The 19,606-nt window shown below is 34.7% G+C and overlaps 11 protein-coding genes across 11 annotated transcripts; 3 read left to right on the top strand and 8 right to left on the bottom strand. All coding sequences in view use genetic code 12, as the record gives it.

Moving 5' to 3' along the window:
• Positions 1–1,097: 1,097 nt before the first annotated feature.
• MEU1 (S-methyl-5-thioadenosine phosphorylase) lies at positions 1,098–2,132 on the bottom strand (the record flags this gene model as incomplete). The annotated part of the gene is made up of 1 exon (XM_707646.2): positions 1,098–2,132. The coding sequence occupies one exon, from the start codon at positions 2,130–2,132 to the stop codon at positions 1,098–1,100; it is 1,035 nt and encodes a 344-aa protein (XP_712739.1).
• A 419-nt stretch (positions 2,133–2,551) lies between these two features.
• CAALFM_C303780WA (uncharacterized protein) lies at positions 2,552–2,992 on the bottom strand (the record flags this gene model as incomplete). Its single annotated transcript, XM_707648.1, has 1 exon — positions 2,552–2,992. The coding sequence occupies one exon, from the start codon at positions 2,990–2,992 to the stop codon at positions 2,552–2,554; it is 441 nt and encodes a 146-aa protein (XP_712741.1).
• On the top strand, positions 2,571–3,437 carry CAALFM_C303770CA (uncharacterized protein; the record flags this gene model as incomplete). The annotated part of the gene is made up of 1 exon (XM_707647.1): positions 2,571–3,437. The coding sequence occupies one exon, from the start codon at positions 2,571–2,573 to the stop codon at positions 3,435–3,437; it is 867 nt and encodes a 288-aa protein (XP_712740.1).
• Positions 3,438–3,538: 101 nt separating this feature from the next.
• On the bottom strand, positions 3,539–5,272 carry CAALFM_C303760WA (diacylglycerol O-acyltransferase; the record flags this gene model as incomplete). The annotated part of the gene is made up of 1 exon (XM_707649.1): positions 3,539–5,272. The coding sequence occupies one exon, from the start codon at positions 5,270–5,272 to the stop codon at positions 3,539–3,541; it is 1,734 nt and encodes a 577-aa protein (XP_712742.1).
• A 2,075-nt stretch (positions 5,273–7,347) lies between these two features.
• ORC3 (origin recognition complex subunit 3) lies at positions 7,348–9,396 on the top strand (the record flags this gene model as incomplete). Its single annotated transcript, XM_707650.1, has 1 exon — positions 7,348–9,396. One exon carries the CDS (start codon positions 7,348–7,350, stop codon positions 9,394–9,396), a length of 2,049 nt encoding a protein of 682 aa, XP_712743.1.
• A 102-nt stretch (positions 9,397–9,498) lies between these two features.
• Positions 9,499–9,828, bottom strand: CAALFM_C303740WA (uncharacterized protein; the record flags this gene model as incomplete). Its single annotated transcript, XM_707651.1, has 1 exon — positions 9,499–9,828. The coding sequence occupies one exon, from the start codon at positions 9,826–9,828 to the stop codon at positions 9,499–9,501; it is 330 nt and encodes a 109-aa protein (XP_712744.1).
• Positions 9,829–10,452: 624 nt separating this feature from the next.
• Positions 10,453–11,304, top strand: PHB1 (Phb1p; the record flags this gene model as incomplete). The annotated part of the gene is made up of 1 exon (XM_707652.2): positions 10,453–11,304. The coding sequence occupies one exon, from the start codon at positions 10,453–10,455 to the stop codon at positions 11,302–11,304; it is 852 nt and encodes a 283-aa protein (XP_712745.1).
• Positions 11,305–11,371: 67 nt separating this feature from the next.
• GTT11 (Gtt11p) lies at positions 11,372–12,198 on the bottom strand (the record flags this gene model as incomplete). The annotated part of the gene is made up of 2 exons (XM_019475308.1): positions 11,372–12,092; positions 12,170–12,198. The coding sequence occupies 2 exons, from the start codon at positions 12,196–12,198 to the stop codon at positions 11,372–11,374; spliced, it is 750 nt and encodes a 249-aa protein (XP_019330853.1).
• A 1,130-nt stretch (positions 12,199–13,328) lies between these two features.
• On the bottom strand, positions 13,329–14,267 carry CCC1 (Ccc1p; the record flags this gene model as incomplete). The annotated part of the gene is made up of 1 exon (XM_707656.2): positions 13,329–14,267. One exon carries the CDS (start codon positions 14,265–14,267, stop codon positions 13,329–13,331), a length of 939 nt encoding a protein of 312 aa, XP_712749.1.
• Positions 14,268–16,190: 1,923 nt separating this feature from the next.
• CAALFM_C303690WA (uncharacterized protein) lies at positions 16,191–17,051 on the bottom strand (the record flags this gene model as incomplete). Its single annotated transcript, XM_707658.2, has 1 exon — positions 16,191–17,051. One exon carries the CDS (start codon positions 17,049–17,051, stop codon positions 16,191–16,193), a length of 861 nt encoding a protein of 286 aa, XP_712751.2.
• A 747-nt stretch (positions 17,052–17,798) lies between these two features.
• Positions 17,799–19,568, bottom strand: CAALFM_C303680WA (sphinganine-1-phosphate aldolase; the record flags this gene model as incomplete). The annotated part of the gene is made up of 1 exon (XM_707659.1): positions 17,799–19,568. One exon carries the CDS (start codon positions 19,566–19,568, stop codon positions 17,799–17,801), a length of 1,770 nt encoding a protein of 589 aa, XP_712752.1.
• Between the last annotated feature and the right edge of the window lie 38 nt (positions 19,569–19,606).

Here is a 19,606-nt window from a genome sequence, read left to right as displayed (position 1 = left end):
TTTTTTAGTATAAGGAATGAATTTCCATATTGCTCTTTCTGGTTACCACGCTGTTCAACACTTTAGATGCGTACACTCTTACGTACCACTGGAACAAACACTAAACAAGTTAAGCGACATCGCCGTGTATGAATTAAAAAATGCCTAGAAATATTGCAATTCTCGTGCCATTCCTACAAGCGGATTAATTATTTTTCGCCGTTTTGATGTGCACAAAAACTGGTCCTAACATGGACTTTTATTTGCCATTACAGCAATAAATGCCGTAGGGTTGCTAAAGCTTGTGGAGTCGATCTTTCGGTTTCTTTCAGTTGTAGAAACAGGACATCAAGGGTAGTATTGAGATGCGAGGAATGTTACTAACCATCCCCAGATTTCAGAAAATGCATTGTTCTCCACGAGATGAAAGATCGTAAAGCTTAGATTTATGGTAATTGTTGATAATTGTTAGTTTCTTTTTCCCTCTTGTAAATATGTGTAACAAACTTGAGTGGGTTGAAGAAAACCAAGCACTATCAACTAAAATATTCTTGTTAATATTATTATGAGTGCCATACCTATCTTTGTAGTGTTGGGGTAGACATGAATAAAGTGCAAGAGATGAATAATATTTGCCAAACTAATAATAATTTGGCCTATATCTTTGTATAACTTCTATTTTCATTTTCGTTGGGTAGATATTATAATTAGTAATTTTTGGTATTTTTTTGCATCAATTTTATAGAAAAATATATCTGGGCTTTCTTTTATGTGGGGAATATAGACCCAAAAAAAAAAATTCAACAAATGATCGAATGACTTTCTTCGATAATTTTTAGAAATGTATTAATTCTCAAAAGATTATTATCATGAATTGTTAGCTTTATGTTTACCAAAGATAAAACTTCCAACAGTAACTACTCTACAGTCCGTTGCGAAACCAAAATTAACATCCTCAACACTAAAGTGCACTTCTAACCCAAATATATAGACAGCCTCAGAACGTTATTTTTCGTATGGTTATACATCTATTAATCTAAAATAAATAGTCTTATGAATATTTAAAAGGCCGTAATAATAATAATAATAATAATAGTAACGGTTAGTCTAAAATGAGACTATACTTCCCAGTAACCAGGAAACAAAAAATGCATTTTCTCTAACAATTCCTTCTTAACACCATGTGGACTAGTGCTGACTGCATATTTCATGCTTCCTTGTAAGTCTTTACCAATTTCACCACCCTTAGCAGCAAATTCATCAATCAATTTAGCAGCTAATTTACAAGCATTAGCCGAGTTAGCCTTCAAGTTGCCAACCACAGTTTCTACAGTAACAGGTTCTTCGCTTTCATTCCACGAATCATAATCGGTCGACATGCAAATCATTTGGTAAGCAATTTCTGCTTCACGAGCTAATTTGGCTTCTGGCAATACTGACATATTAATGACAGAACCTCCCCAGCTTCTGTATAATCTAGATTCAGCTCTGGTTGAAAACTGCGGGCCCTCCATACAGATGATGGTTAAATCTTCTCCATTATTGGTGTTTTCCTTAGTGTGCAATACAGGAGTACCATCAGTGTCGAATCCTTCCAAAAACCCTTTACTTGGAATGGCATCACTAATCAATTTATTCAACTTCAAATCAAAAGGTTCTCCAAACATAGCATGTGCAACAAATCCTTTTTCAAAAAAAGTAGATGGCCTAATACCTTTTGTTCTGTCAATGATTTGAGTAGGTAAAACAAAATCTCTTGGTTTGATTTCTTGTTGCAATGAACCAACGGCAGAAAAGGCAATGATGGCTTTAACTCCCAATCTCTTCAATGCGGCAATGTTGGCTCTTGAAGGCACATCACTAGGCAACAAATCATGATGGGCACCATGACGTGCTAAAAATGCCACTGGGAATCCCAGATCAGTCTTGGAAATAGTAATTGAACCGGAAGGAAACCCCCAAGGAGTACTGATAGTTAATCTTGCAACAGGGTGTAAGTTGGGTAAATCATACAATCCAGTACCTCCAATCACAGCCAATGTGACAGGACCATCATAGTGATGTGGTAACTTTGCAAGGTCAATTTTTTCTCTATGAACGGACATTTTTATTAGTTTTGATAAATTATTACCTTTGAGAACAAGTTTTACCATAAACTGGATTCAAAGTCGTGAAAATTTGGTTCTTAAATATGCACGAAATTTTTTTTTTTTTGGTTTGTGCTTCAGTCCACACCCAATGATGTTGGTGGTGTTGGTAGTAATAGTAGCGATGACGACAGATCTCGCTGCACCCACGAGTCCTTTTCCTCGTTTTTCTTGTTTGAAGACTTGACTGTGGCATAAAAGTTTCCGTTTTTGTCTTTTGATTCTCCCCAATGACAGAATGGTCGTGTACATCAACCAATAGTTAAAATTTTTTTTCATTAGTATTCTCTTTATTTTTTGCCTTTATATGAGTGTATTGTTGAAGTGCGTGATTAAAGAATCAGTCCAGCATACAAATTCCTACCCCAAATCTTGTTCCATCTTCTTGTTCTATCGACTGGAAGAATTAAATAAAATAGAGGATTTCAAATCAAACTATCAAGGATGCTTTGTAACCAAGCTTTAATAAGAAATACACCACGCTTTGTAAGATGTTTATCTCGAGGTGCCACCGGCGCTCCAATAATAACATCGAAGAAAGAGATCTTGGATAAACAAAAAACCAAACCTAGCCCATCAGAAGTGAAACCAGTTTCCCGCCGATTAAAGAGTGCTTCTAAAAAGAAACAGGAAAAAACGAAAACTACAAGCAAGTATCTTCCGTTATCAGCATTACCACATTTCCCCAATCCCGAAGAAGCTAGAATGGGAAGACCTCGTGGAATCGATTTCCAAATACCAAAGGAATCTCTTAAACTGTCAGAAGTGAAAATATCAAAAGAATTTGACAAGGAAGCACGCGACCTTGCTGGTAAAATTGAGAGTTTTTCCCAAAAGGAAGCTGACGACCAAGCATTAATTGCCATTTCTAAAGAAATAGGAAAATACTTGGAACCCGAGCTAAATAGAATGTATCCTACTAAGGAACACCCAATGAGAAAATCATTATCCGGTATGAGTAAGATAAATCCAACGTTAGATAAAATCGAAGATAGCTATTTGTGGGAGATTTTACCTCCAAAAAAGCTGTTTGGTATACCGCCATATCAACGAGGTGATCCTTTAGGATTCAAGGAATGGGAAAACAAACTTATTGAGAAAGAAGAAAAGAAACAGTTAGAAGATGAAGCTTACAAGAAAAAGTATGGGAAGATGATGGCAGAAGTAAGTGATGCTGATTCATTTATTACGTCAAAACGCGGTGCACGAAAGAGAATAAATAGAAAATTACTTAAAAACTATAAGAAGTTGGAAAAAGATGCTAAACTCCCTGCAAAAGACAAATTAGTTATAGAGGTCATAAAATTGTGATTTTGATTCTCAAAAGCTGTGTTTGATGACTTTAAACTACACATAAATGTACATATATACCATTTTTTTTTTTTTTAGTCTTGGCTTCTATTTGCTCTGGATTATTCGACGATACTGAATTCGACATCTCCATAACCAAACTTATGTTTATTCTCTTCATAGACATTTCTCAACTCGTCAACATATAACTTATGGTACTTGTCCAATAATGCAGGTGGTATTTTTGTTTTGATTGTGGAAACTTTTGGTGTTTCTCCATTCATTTTAAAAATATCGGTAAATGACCCAGATTTTTTCATTGGTGGTTTAGTTTCTTCCTCAGTAAACTCTTCTGGATGTTGCTGTTTGTATTCCTGCAAAGCTCCAGCGGGGATATATATTGGCTTACCAACACAAATGTTTATAGGATTTCTAAATGGTAACAACCCGTAATCGTAAATGAAAACACCTCGAGCACTGAATAAAGGAATGGTAAACAGGAAAATGCCTTTCATCCATTTCTGGAATTTATACATCATAGATGTAGGACTTGGTTGGACCAATCTGTAAACATCTGCTTCACCAAATGCAAAAGTTGGTACCAAAGCAACATTACCCAACTCTATGGCCAATTTAACAAATCCTTTACGTTTGTTTAAAATCAATTTAACTTCACGCTTAGATGGTTGGCTTGATGTTTTTTCACCAACTTCTTTCGTGGTCTTCTTGTCAACTTCAACACTTCCATTTGGTTGTTGTTGTTGTTGTTGTTCTTCTTCTTCTGGTTGATCATCCTCTGCGTCGCTTCCGTTAATGTCCTGGTTTTCTTTATACCCATAACCAACTCTGGCATGTTTAGCAACCATATTGTTTAACAAAGACTCTTCTGCCCCACCAACTACAATACAGACAGAATTATCACCGTTGCTAATCAAACTTCTAATATTCTTTGCTGATGCACTAGTAACCCCCAATCCCATTAAATAATCACGATAAAATGGTATGGCAAATTGTGTGGTAATTGTCAACAAGAAAATATTTCCAAGACCAGGAAATAAACGTTCACCTTTGGAACTGTCATGGAAGAATGGTTTCAAAAATTTTAGAAATGGCGTATATGGCTCGTTACGTAATGAATTAGTAGCAAATAAACCAACCCCACCCATTGAAATAACTCCATGAGGATGGTATCCAAAAATATACCTGGGACCAGTAGACACTGTCTTGTAGGTTTCTGACTTCCCCAGAGAAGTGTCATTCAAACGTTTTTTCAACCCAAAAAATTTGAAAACTTTATCAACTAACGTTCTGCTCCGTTCAGACACTAAATCTTGCTCATCATCATCTTCTGAACTTTCAGTCTCCTCTACCAAAACTTCTTTGAATGTTGGTTCCAATTCGACAGACTTATAAACCTTTATAGGGAAATATCTGACAAACCAATCCCAGATGATGAAATTTTTCATCGAATTACGGTATCGATAAGCAACCTTACCATTAGTTGGGGTATGCAAATCAAATCCGTACCACCAAATAAAGTATGGCAAGACTATCACAATCCACCCAAATAAACCCAACGATATCATGAAAAAAAACAAGCAAATAAAAAAGGGAATACTAATACAATGCCAAACCACCCCCAATGTTTCGAGTCGATGAGACAATGGGGTATTTAGCGGAGCCACATTGATAAATGCACGTTTTTTCTTTGCTGGAGTTGGACGCTTTGAAGTCTGTGTAGCTGGAGTGGACGGTTGTTTTCTTTGTGTGAGTGTGGATTCAGGCACTTCCTTAGAAGTAGAGAGCCCTGTAGCCTTCTCTGTATGTTCTGGTTTAAGGTCAGATGTGTCTGTCATTGCAAGCAAATATGGAAAAATAAATAAATATATTCGAGTGTGTATGTGTGTGTGTGTGTGAATGTGGATATTCTCTTATCTAGAATCAACAAGAATATATAACATGAAGGGATGAAAAATAAAAGAGAAGAAAATTGTTGGATTTAAATATCAGCACTCAATCAAGATTATAAGACGTTTCTTATTTTTAACTAGGTATTAGTGAGTTGATCAAACTTGAGCGAACAGTGTGGTAATTGATTAGAATTTAACCGCAAATAAGTAGAAAAAAAAAATAAATAGCTTGATTATTTCAATTAAAATGGAATGACTAATCAAGGAAGGAAATGAGCCAACAAAACCAAGGTTAATTCAACAAGCAACGAAAAGGAAATCAATTAGATATATTAGAAAAGCAATAAAATCAAGAAGGAAAAGTAATTAAAAAAAAAAGAAAAAGTAAAAAGTAAAGGAAATTGGAAAATTGAAGAAAATGAATTGCATTAAATTTTTGTGAAATCAAAAATTAAAGGGATAATAAGATAAAAGCGTGGGGAGAGTAGGGGGGGGGGGAAGGAGGGAATCATCGGGACCAATGATATAAATGCACCACCTACACAGAAACATAGCAAGAGAGAAAGTAAGAAGGCGGACTTAATTTGGAGGGGGGGGGGAGCTAAAAAAAAACCAGGAGAAATTAAGGAGATGAAAATTACACCAAGAAGAACTGTAGGTTCTCCTAATACTAGAAGGTATAACCAATTGTGGTTTACAAGTATCATATCTATTCCGACAAACCAACGACAACATGTAACAAGAAGGAAAAGAAGAGAAAGAAATAATTTGAGGTTCAAATTTTAAACTTATTTAAAAGTAAATTAGATTTAAACTTTCAAATTATTATTATACCAAATAGGAAAATCAAATACACACCATTCCTATTCCCACATCATTTTCTACTTGTATTCTCCACATTTCTTTGTTTGTATTCAACTTATTTCTGTTAATTCAAAGAAATAACAGTAACAACTTTGACGCTATACTGGGTTTCTTTTAAGGGTTTTGCTTTTTCCTGTTACTTTAGCTAAAATGGGTAAATGAAATTAACTCATTATGTTTGCAAGTAATTTAGTGATATATAATTAAAAAATCACTTGAAATTAACAATTCTCTCTACAATTACCTATCCGTTCTTTCGTCACCATCAATGCCCATCAACCACGAACACCCCCCGCCCGCCCTCCTCAGCAAGACAATAAGACACAACGAATAGTTCAACAGAAATAAACACCAAAAAAAAGGGGCCATGAAAACAATAAGATTCTCTTTTCAAATGACAAAAAGAAAAAAGGAAATAAAATACTATTGTTTCTTCTTATCGGTAGGTTTAATTGTTGAGTGTTTTTTTTTTCAAAGAGTTCTTTTGTTGCAAATCATTGGTAATTGCGATAGCTCTTTGTAATTAGCATAATATCACTTCGTAGCACATGGCTCACAGTTTTTCATTTATTTCTTTTCTCTTTGGCTCTTACATGAAATAATAATGTGGGAAAAAAGGAAATAAAACCATGCAATTTGAGATACCTTTGGAAAACCATTTATATTATACATTTTGTTATTACTCCAGAATTACCTGATTGTTGGTTGTTGTGATTTGCAAATCACATACAGTTGTGTCCTTTGCATTTCTTCTTTTTTTTTTTTCACTTTTCTTATACTTCTACGCACAAGGGGTTATTGGTGAAATAATCTTACTTCCCAAATAGGAAAGGTCAAGCTAAGTACCTCCCGATTTATCATTAGACATTCAAGACAAGCATTTTTGGCAGTGGCATGAGTTAATAAATCAAGTTATGGTGTTAGCAATTCTATATACCCGTATTTAGCTCACATATTCTGGATGAAGAAGGTTCTATTAGCTCGAGGCTTCAAAAGTACTGTCGTATAAAGATCAGGTTTGTCGCATTGATATTGAACAGATGCACACGACCACCACTGATACAAAAAAAAAAACCCATGTAAATTCGTGCAGAAAAAGTTGAATAGAAAACGATAATAAAACAAGATACAGATAGCTAATATTATCCAACACTCTTATGACACAGAGAAAAAGATCATCTCCTGAAGATGACCTTAGTAACTCATCAGATTCAGAGCTTGAATCACCTCAGTTAGAAAATGACGATGATTTAAAGACACACTATTACATAACCCCCAAAACAAACAGCACCGACTCGTCATTTGAAAATGTTTACTGCAGAGTAACTAGTCAACCAAAGCAACCACAGAAAAATACCACGCCATTCTTGAGCTTGTTGGACGGAAATGAGTCTAGTGAAAATGTGCTGCGCAGATTTGAGTTGTACAATCAGGTATGGGCAAATCAATCGGACAAAATTCAGTCAATTTTAAATAATGCCAACGATGAACTATTCAAGGATTTGATCCAATTTGTAAATCTAGAAAACTTACAACAACTATCAGTTGGATATGTGCAATTGACAACAAACACTGCCAATAACTTGAGAATCTTGCAGGAGTTTTATCAATACATTCAGAGAAAGTCAGACTACGACTATAAATTAATTACTCTTAATTCCAAGCATTTTACATACAATATAAAGGCAACGTTGCGAGAAGTTGTCAAACAGTTTTATGACACCTGCCAGATAGTTGAGGAAATGCACAGGCTAAACTATGATCTTGATGCTATTGATGATTGGTTCGATGAAGAAAGATTGTACAACTCGAGGTTAGTTTTGGTTTTAGAAGATACCAATTTGATTAACAATCAACTTTTAAATCAATTACTCAAAATATTGCTGTCATATGTTGGAAAATGGCCTCTCAAAATTGTTATGGGACTATCATGTGAAACAGTCAGCTCATGGATAAATGGTAACTTGACTAATGAACTAAGAATTGGGATTGAAGGTCACAAGTTTAAAAGTAATGACAATAAGAGTTTGGGATATATCATTTTAAACAACTTATTCTTGACACCAGAATTGACACCAGAGAATCCATTGTTGATTAATAGTACATTGAGTACAATTATTTTGAATAGGTTTGAAAACTCAAATAATTCTATCGATGCCTTGATTGCCGAGATAAAATTATGTTATATGATTTATTTTTACCGACTGCCCTTGTCTATTCTTATTGCGGAAGAGAACCCTCAACCTCAAGAATTGTATGCAGATGGATTAAGGAAACTCTCTTCATTTAAAAAGTACATTGAATTAAAGCTACACCAAGGTGACCGCAGTGTCAAGGATTTGTTAAATAATGACAAGTCAGTGATAAAACTATTCAACGAATCACGAAGTAATTTCCGGAAATTCAAATTAGCTGTTATGAATGCCATCAATATCATTTACCAATTACATCCTAATAAACCGAAACAGAAATTTGAGCTTTATAAATTATTAATCAATCATAAATTGCTAAATTCAAAATACTTGTACGAACTGGTGAAAAACTTGTCCAAACTATCAGATTCAGTTCTTGGGAAAGTGCTTATTGGGTTGACAGACAATTGCACGGAGATACTTGATGGAATAAGTGACAACCATTTAATTCAACTAATAAAAGGCTTAGGTGAATTGTCAGATTTGAGAGGCGTCAGCGATAAACTTCAAAATTATTTTGATAACAGTATATTAACTACACCTTTGGAATACATGGTATTTCATGAAGTGTTTTCCATGGACGGAGGTCTAATCCAAGAGAAATTCACGAAGCCACCATTGTTTGAAGAAAATTACGAAAACTTGATGATCAACTTGTTGCGACCAAATCTCAGAGCTACAATAGAGCGTGGCTTGGATAACTATGAAACCTATTTGGCCAATCCGTTGATTGAAAATAGTGTAGAACAACCATTGATGCCACCAACATTGACTCATTTGTTTAAATTGTACAAGGAAGCACCAACAACTATCAATTTATACGACTTTTATCAGGCGTTCAAGTCTACTTTAGATGAAAAAGAACTCTCATTGCAGTTGTCAACAAATGAGGACTGGGAGAAATTAACTTATGCGTGGTTTGTCCAAAATTGCCACGAGTTGATGCTTATGGGAATTTTACAACAAAAACCAAAGGGTGATTTTTTGGAAAAGGCAATATGGAAAGGTATCTAATTTTTTTTCTTTTTTGATACATACATGCACATATATTGGAGTGCCTCCTATTATATACTTTATTAACGAAAAGACTAGCCAGCATTCTGCTCATTTATCCCCTTATTTCTGTTGTGGATTACTATTCTCTTCCTCTTTAATTTCCTTCAGTTTTTCATCAGCAAGTTCAGCCAATTTTTCCGCATCAGCTTTTCCCTCTTCTATTAATTCTTTCTCATCACTCGATAACGAGGAATCAACTTTATTGTAAAATTCCGAAATTGAATCGCTGGCCTTATTAGACATGGACTTAACTGAGTTAACCACAACTTGATGGTGACCGGATAATGATGTAATTCCAAGTAACACAAGGAATGCAGCTAAGATACTCAATATGATTATCCTTTGAGATCTGAACATACGATTGGATATATTGGTTGAGTTAGCTATCATGTTTGAACCACAGGACTAAAAAGTTGATAATACTAAAATAAAAGACAATAAGTTATACTGTTTGTTTCTTTATCTTTATCCTTTTTATTTTGTATTTTTTTTTTTCCTTGCCCCGTTTTGTCTCACTACAATTTAATACCCCAAAAACTATGAATCTGAATATATTGCTCTTTTTAACCGACTTTTCATTCCAACCCCCCTAGCTTCACCATTTAAAAAGACAACTAAACTGTATCTGTAAAGATTTTATCAAGCAAAACAAGTAGAAGAACTTAGCAGAATGTTGTTGTGGCCACGGTGCTCTTGACAAGACAATAATTGTAGATTTGTTGCACATCTTCAAGTGAATTCTTCTGATTAAGACATGAATAAAAATTTGGCCAGCAATTCTATTATGCATACAACCATTCAAACGTATTAAAGAGCTTGCTCCATTTAATTTAAAATCCTGGACTTGAAGATTATTCTATTGCCGCAAGACCCATTTGCAATAATGATGTCGTGCATTTAAGCTCAAAAAGGTACTCCAAAACATTTGCTTCACCCCAAATGATTTCCTTCCCTTTTTTTTTATTGCTTCAAGGAAACCTAGTATCATCTTTCCCTCTACACAGTTAACCCAACATGTCACAACGAATTGCAGATTTTGTTTCCAAGATAGCCTTGCCGGCTGGTATCACCATTGCATTGGCACAATCAGCCTTGTATGATGTTCCTGGGGGTAAGCGTGCAGTTATATTTGACCGTTTAAAGGGGGTCAAACAGGGAGTTATTGGCGAAGGTACCCACTTTTTGGTGCCATGGTTACAAAAAGCAGTGATATTTGATGTTAGAGTTGAACCACGAGTAATTACTACCACTACAGGATCAAAGGATTTACAGAATGTTTCATTGACATTGAGGGTGTTGAGTAGACCCGAAGTAAGAAAATTGCCTACCATTTACCAAACTTTGGGGTTGGATTACGGAGAAAGAGTGTTGCCTGCCATTGGTAATGAAATTTTGAAATCGATTGTGGCACAATTTGATGCTGCTGAATTGATCACCCAGAGAGAGGTTGTTTCTGCCAGAATAAGACAAGAGTTGTCAAGAAGAGCTGCAGAGTTCAATATAGAATTGGAAGATGTGTCGATTACACATATGACATTTGGTAGAGAGTTCACCAAAGCCGTGGAAAAGAAACAAATTGCACAACAAGATGCAGAAAGATCAAAGTACCTTGTGGAGAGAGCAGAACAGGAAAAGAAGGCTGCGATTATCAGAGCTGAAGGGGAGGCCGAATCAGCAGACGTTGTTTCCAAGGCGTTGGCCAAAGCTGGGGATGGGTTATTGATGATCAGAAGATTGGAGGCATCAAAGGACATTGCATCAACATTGGCCAACTCACCAAATATCACTTATTTACCTAATGGTGGCGCTGGCGGCAGCGATAGCGACGGGTCCAAAAACTCATTATTGTTGAATATTGGCCGTTAAGTTGTTTATTTGTACATAGAAACTAAATATATAAAGGCAAACAGGAGAAATAGTAACGACGAGCTTACTAAATGTTAGGCTTAACAGTTTCGTGTTTAGCAACCAATTCTTGAGCCTTGATGTATTTGGGTTCCTTTTTTATGTCTTCTGCCCATTGGTTCAAATGTGGATACTCTTTTTCGACGTCACCAGCACCAAGCTGTTCAGCCCCACGTTTGTTTTGGAAAATRTTGGTAATCACAGGGAATTCCAAAATAATATCAGCACCWGAGAGTTTATCGCCAACAAAGTAGTTACTACCATTTTCATGTTGCTTGCGCATAATGTCTTCTAAATAGTTCAAGTTCTTTTTCAATTCAGGAATGTAAAACATACTATCAATTCCATTGACCAATAATCCCATTAAGAATTTGGTTCCAAATGGTGCTTGTTGTTTAGCAAATCCATGAACTAATAAAGCAACCAAGTTAGGTTGTAATGTTCCTTCAGCGTAATGCAAAAAGTAATCAACTTGGTTTTGAAGTTTACGATTGGCAGGAGTCAAGATATTAGTGGTGTCATAGTTTGACAAGATATAGTTAAAAATATGGCCAGTTTCAGCAATCACTTCAGATTCACCAGTCTTGGTATCAATAACTTCAATGACAGGGGACTTTCCCAATGGGTGAACATTCTCCAATTCTTTGGGAGCTCTGAATTGTTTGTTTCTCAAGTAGACTTTTAATTCAAATGGAATATTCAATTCTTCCAATAACCAAATGACTCTTTGTGAACGGGAATAGTTAAGCCTTACGTATTTATGTGTTAGTAGGATAAACAGGGAGGAATGTCTAGCATAGTGTAGCTAAACAATTAATATACATACCAGTGAACAATAATTTTGGTGTCAGACATATTCTGTGAGGAGTTGTTGTAAGTAATTATATGCTAGTAAAAGTTTTATGTGGGAATTGATTCAGTCAATTATCAATATGCTATTACTGTTGGTTATAAAGATTCTAAAAAAAGGACAATAAAGTTATTTAAAAAATGCGAATTCCAGATATGGTGGATTTATATATTTTTTACTCCCTAAAATTTATTACTTCATGTTATATTTTTTTTGGAAGGGGGCCGCAGGAGGGACCACAGGGTGGGCGGAGAAGAGGAAGTGGGACGAGTTGGCAGAGACAAGAGTGCGGAGCTCGCACAACAAGTATAATAATAACACCAATGTTATTTCATACAACACAGAAATGGCCATTTACAAAAACATATAGTATCCATTAGAAGTCAATTTTATTGTTTTAATTTGAAAAGAACACTCTTTTTTTTCATTCGTAGCTTTATAACATCTTATTATTTTCATATCGTGGCGAATAATTCATAATTTGATCTTCTTTTCCCTTTGTTTGATTCTAGATCTGGTAGAATCTTAATGCGGAGTTAGTAAGCAAACTGTTGATAGTTTTGTAACACCATTTGCCACCACACAAATGACGCACAAATCATCTGAATTTATTCCCATACAAAAAATATAGGGAGCAGCACTACGTAAGCCAGATATTTCAAAAACTGCCATCTAAACAAACCGTCAAGTTGAGTTATAGAAACAAAAAAAAAAAAAATAAGATCACATGTATTGTTCGGAAACACAAGCTTGTTATTTCATCAAGTTGTATTGTCTATGTAAAAGAAACACAAAAAGAAAACAGAAACAGCAATCATCATTTCCATGACTATCAGATATACTTTTGATTTGGAGAATGCTGTGGCGTGAAATTATAATGATTAAAAAATAGCAAACTCAAGTTATAATATACTGTAGACATTCCTTTACAGTTATTGATAACGTAGGATAGTTGGTCTACTCATATTGATAGTTGGCATTGGCAAATCCAGTAAAAGTTAGGTAGAAAAAAACCCGTCTTGTAATTAAAGTATCGTGAAATATACCAATAGTCGTTTTAAGTGATGTTGTTTCGGATTTTCTTGTTATTGCTTGTCGTTACAATGATTCATATAGGCAAACTCTGATGTTTTCTTTACTCTATCAAGAACACCAATCCCCAAGCGGCACCTGCTGCTATTGATCCAACAACAACCATTTCAAAACCAGCAGCAAATTTTTTATGATTTGGACAACCTTCACCCATAGAAATACTACATTTGAAATAACCAAATAACATAAGCACCACCAACATTGCCACCACACTTATTATTAAACCTGTGCCCACTTCTTTAGTGAAAAAGTATGGTAATAATGGCACAAACCCACCAAGGAAATATGAAGCACCAATTGTAAGGGCTGATGTTAATTCTCTGCCGGCTGCTGGCTCTTCCAAGCCTTTACCGTATCTGATGACAAAATCTATTAAATTTTTCGGTTTTGCATCCAAATCTTTTAAGAATGATATGATAGTTTGTTCACTAGCCCCTAATTCAAACATGATTTCGGCAGCATCTTGGTTAATTGCTTCAGGTTTCTTGAAAAATTCCAATTTTTCCTTTTTAACTTGACTAAAGTAATATTCTGATTCTGACTTTGCAGCTAAATAACCACCTAACCCCATGGATATGGCCCCTGATACCAATTCAGCCATACCACCAGTGATAACCAACTTGGAGTCACCTAAAGATGATAAACCAGCGGTCAATGCAAATGGGACAGTTAACCCATCAGATAATCCAATGATGATATCTGACATAACCCTTGGATCAAAAGTATTGAAAAATGCGGTAATGCTGTCGACTCCTTCTTCTTCTTTGTTTTCACTAGATGATGCTGCCGATATAGAAGCAGCAGCTTGAATGATAGCTTCCTCTCTGGCAAGTTGTTGAGCTCTTTCATCGTTACTGTCAGTTGATCCATATGGAATTTGATTGCTGTCTATTAATCTTTCCACTCTTTCAAGTTCAGCATCGGAGGCATCTTTGCTCAGCACAAGTTTAGATATACCGTTTTTTATTGCAACAAGAGACATGATGTGTATATGTGTGAATACTTGTTTTGATTGTTATATGGAGCAAGTTGGTTTTGCTTGAATTATGAAAATCAAAAAATGATGTGTATTGTATATGATGATTAAATACAAACACAATGACAATAAATTAAAGAATTGTTTTTAAAAAGTGAAAAAAACAAGACAAGAATGGGAAATATGCAAATCAAAATTTGATAAATTAAAGCAAATATAAATAGAATAAAATGAAATTAAAATAGTAAGAAAAGAGAAGAAAAGAAATGAAAAGAAAATTTATTAATTAAATATGAAAAGCAAAGGGGGAAGTGATTAAATATTTATACTATCAAATAGTAATAATAATATTTAGTTAGAGGAAAATATTATATTGAATAATTTATTGTGATGGGTTTTTATTTTTCTTTTTTGTCACAATTTGACAAATTTAACAATTTTTGTTTTGCTTTAGTAAATTTTCAAAGTTTTGGTTTCTTATTTTGCAAACTATGCTTCTTCTTCTTCATTTCAATTCTACTTATTTCAGGTTTGTTTGTTGTGTATTTTCCACCAATAATTGCAGTCCACCAATGTATTATTACGTTATATATACTCTATAATGTACTATATGTTTCTACTTGCCCTGACCAACCAAGAATTGTTTCACTTTTTATCTTTGCTTTGCTCTCTCATGCTTTCGCATTTCGTGTTGTGGATTTCATCTTCATACAATAATTCTGTGTACATTATGACACAAAACATCTGCATCTTCTTTTTTTCTTCTACTACTTTATTATTATTGTTTGAACACCGAAATACTAGCATACAAACCAACCCCCCCCTCTTTCTATAACTCCAATTACATTCCTAAATCACATACACAAATTAATACACGATTGTGCTTTGATAGTAATTAAAACACCAACTAAACTACCAGCTAGTCAAATGTGTGAACAGGACAAAAACAAAGAAGGGGGGAGGGAAGAACTTAATTAAGCGGTGGTGGTGAAAGAACGAAAAAAAACAGAGGACAAAAGTATTTGCTGTTTTTGTTTCGTGCAAGTGGCTAGTTTGCAGCACAAAAAAAAAATAATGAGTATTATTATAGTATTTGCTGACAAATTGGAAGCCTCTGATTGGCCAAATTTTTGCTTACTAAATATGCACACAAGCTAATAGTGCTATACATAAATTCACGGATATATAGATATGGTTGAACACACGACTTTAGATGATATCTGCAGTGACGATGACAGATATCTATATTCGTATGTTTAATAAAGGATACAGAATAAGAAACGTTTCTAGCATGTTGACGCAGGTCTAACAATATATGTAATAAAGCGTTCGTTTTCCCCGTGAAAGAGAACTAACCTGAAACAAACGATTTCAACAACCAACGTATTCGGACAGGAATATATGTAGAGAATGCTACATAATAATAACTGTGAAAAATTTCATTACATACTTTCCCTACAATCATAGCATCCCTTGTATATGTTCCCAATAGTGGCAAAACTCTCTTGAATGGCTTTAATTAATAATCACGTTTTTTCTCATCATGAGCGGGATTTTTATTTTCTTTTTTTATTTGGCAGATAATTACGACATCATCTTTGATGTTGCATTTGATTCAACATACTTTTTTGGGACGGTTTTTTTCGTGCACAAAATCATAAAGCACTCCAATTGTATTGATGGGGGTTTTACTTGACATATACTATGGAATGGGTTTAGGTAGTTGAATTGTATAAACACATGCCATACACTAATAATCATTACCTTGTTTTATTTTTTAATATGGGTCGGGAACACAACTTACAAAATCATAGGACACAGTAATGGTGTCTAATCTTGGGTTATTACTTGTGATGTTAGAATGAAATATGCAAAATCACTCTATCGCGTTATATATATATCTGTATATATCTAATTTATGGTCTATATCTAATTATCATTAGTTCTACGAGTTTCAATATCACTCCAACTTTCTAATGTCATAGCTGATGTGTTTCTACCACTGTTACGATACAAATATTTCTGATAAAAATAGCCAATATCAAAAACAATCGTACCAGCACTCCCCAAAATATAAGGCAATTCTTTCAATATAAAGTCTTGTCTATTTGAACCAAATGCAAATTCACAACTAGTTAAAATCGACAATGTATAAGTCAAATTGCCCATTAATGCTGAAGCAAATAACAATGGTGATATCCCATCAACCGATTTTCGTTTATAATTCTTGTATAATTGAGGACATCTTGATAAACAATAAACTAATGTACACCCCCATGCAAGATACAACCCCACTGAACTGGTACTTTTATCTTCTGTGTCTCTTTTACAGAATGTTTCTGTCGATATGGGCAACGCGACGGCATGACCAGTATTCAAAATGGCCCCCACAATGGATTTTTTAATTATGGACCCATTGTCATTATCATTTATTGAATCATAACTACTGGGGGTCGAGTTGACGAAATCTTCACTTGTGGATTGATTTGAATTAGCATGCTTAATTTGTTGAATATCTTGTGCTTGATATATCGATATATCTCTGTCTTCGTTGTTCGTCATGGTAAGCCTGGAAGAGTCACTCGTATCAGTACTCAACGGCACATACAGTTGCTGCCGCTGCTGCTGTTGTTGTTGTTGTTGTAACCTAGGATAAACACTATTGTAATAATAATATTGGAAGCATAACGTCACATCATTACATAGGAAGAAAACACTTAGATATAATTGAAAATCTAATACAATATCGATGTTCACTAAACAACTGGTGAAACTTAAAAAATCCCCCATAAACCAAAGTATGAGGAATGACGGTGATATTCCTTCAGCTGATTTGTTTCGATAATTCTCTAATATTTGGGGTAACTGAGCAAATATCCAGCTGATACACGATGTAGTGCTAAATGTTGTTGATATAAATGAAATGGAACAAGGCATGACTCAGTGTTAGTGTAAGTATTAGTTTGTTAGTTTGTTAGTTTGTTAGTTTGTTAGTTTGTTAGTTTGTTAGTTTGTTAGTTTGTTAGTTTGTTTGTTTGTTTCTCAAATTATTTTCTTCGAATTCATAAATAACTAATAAGATGACAGATCTTGTTTATATTATATATCCAATAACAGTAATCTTAAATATCAACGGCGTAGATTAAGTTAGAGTATGACATATTAAAAAAAAAAAAAAAAAGAAGATTATTAGCGATCTCTTATCTCCATCTCTCTCTCTTTTTTTTTTGTTGTTGTTCTTTTTTTTGGTTGTCAACTTGTTCAGATTTTTTTTTTTAGGTTCTTCCCAATTAAGCGCGCTCTAAATTTCCTGATTGAGTCATTGTTGGCATGGTGTCTCTTTTTTTTTTCTTTTTGGTAGGATTAACAACCGAAATACTTTCATATTTTGAATGACGTATGAGTAAAGACAACAAGTCACTAAGAAACGTTATCATCATTAATACATTTGACTACAAATCATTATAATTTGCATCACTTTCTATTGAATTCTGAATACTTGTTTATGTGCATATATACACAACCGACTGTTTAATATCAAATTTTGTATAAGGTATCTAAAAATGCAACAATTAATCTATCAGCCAACCCTGCTGTATGTACACTGCCAGCTATACCATATAACGCAGCAGTATCACCTGGAGCTTTGGTCACTCCATTCTTTTTGTGTTCCTCGGCAATTGCCACCGCTTCTTTTGTAGCTTCAACCAAATCTGCAATCAATTCATCGACCACCGGGACAGTCAATCTTGTAAATGCAAAATGTAATGCTGATGGGTTTTGTAAAGTTGCAAAATGCCAACCTTTTTTGGTCAACAAATCACTAATCTCGTAAATACTTAAATTTCCCGATTGCTGAGGTGCAAGTTGAAACGAAATTACCGACCCAATTGGATCACCAATAATTTGTAAATGTTTGGATAGTATCGGGTCAGTTTCAATTGCTCGTTTAACTTTCATTGACGCCAGCACAATATCGTAACAAAACTTGGTGTATCCTTGTTTCCCAATATTGATTAATGTAGCCCAGCATCCAACTACAAGAGCACCTGGCCTAGAACCAGCCAAAGTTGGAGAACCATACATTCCACCCGTCCAATCACTTGCAATATAGTATTGACACTCACGTAATTTTGGCGAACGGTACATAATTATTGATGACCCCTTGGGAGCAAACCCATATTTGTGAGTATCACATGAGATTGACGTGACACCTGGTAATCGAAAATCAAATATGGGCAATTTCCTATCGCCATGTACTTTTGATTTTTCTAAAAACGAAACAATAAATGACCCCAAACATGCATCAACGTGCAACGGGATATTATACTTGACTGCCAACTTGGATAAGGACTCTATATCATCAATTATTCCATGAGGATAATTTGGGGCTGATCCACAGATTAAAACTGTATTACTATTGATCAATCTTTCTACTTTCTTAACGTCAACTTGAAAGGTAACCGGATCTAAGTCAACTTTATGTAATTTCATTCCAAAATAAAAACAGGCTTTTTCAATTCCCGCATGTATTGTCACGGGGGCAATGACTTCAGGCTCAGTTATTCCACGATATTTCTTCCCATATTCTCTAGCTGACAACCCGGCTAACAATAACGACTCAGTACCTCCCGAAGTTGTCGATCCACACCCGTCACTCGGAGCATTAAAGATATCCAAAACCATATGAACTACTTCGGCCTCCATCTTACGCACACCTGGGAAAACATCGGGATGCAATTGATTGGCCACCGAGTATTTCTTGTAAGCTTCAACTTGTAATGACAATAGATTCTCACCTCCATGATAAACTGCTCCACTGACTCTTCCATTGATCCAGTCAGAATGTTTCAAGTTTTGTAATTTATCCAACTCCAAGGAAACATTGTCAGCGTCAATACCCTGTTCTGGCAATTCGGGAAACTGTAATAACTGTGGATCGTTTTTCATAATCTCTTCTTCCACTTTGCCAATAGTCGCTTGCAATTCCTTGTCAATTTTGGATTTAATAAATGGTAGTGAAAAGATTTGAGATGACACAATAGAACTAACATATAGGTATAACCTTCGAATAGAGTCTATAATACCGTACCCTCTTAATACTCGATAAAGCTTTAATAATTGAGTATATACAACATAGCCAACAAAAATATCTCTTGCTAAACAGACTGAACCGTTCAAGCCAAGTGATCCTTGAGTACAGTATGTGGCAAGAAATAAAATCTTAAGTTGATAGTAGATCTTTAATGCTGTGAGTTGGAATTCAGTGAAATTCCGAGGAATCGTAATTGAATTCAATTCAAGCATAATAATATTTTAATAATATTTAGTTCAATGAAAACTCC

The sequence above is a fragment of the Candida albicans genome, chromosome 3 (genome assembly GCF_000182965.3).
Source record: "Candida albicans SC5314 chromosome 3, complete sequence".
NCBI classification, from domain to species: Eukaryota; Fungi; Ascomycota; class Pichiomycetes; order Serinales; family Debaryomycetaceae; genus Candida; species Candida albicans.
This window is presented reverse-complemented; position numbering and strand designations above follow the sequence as displayed.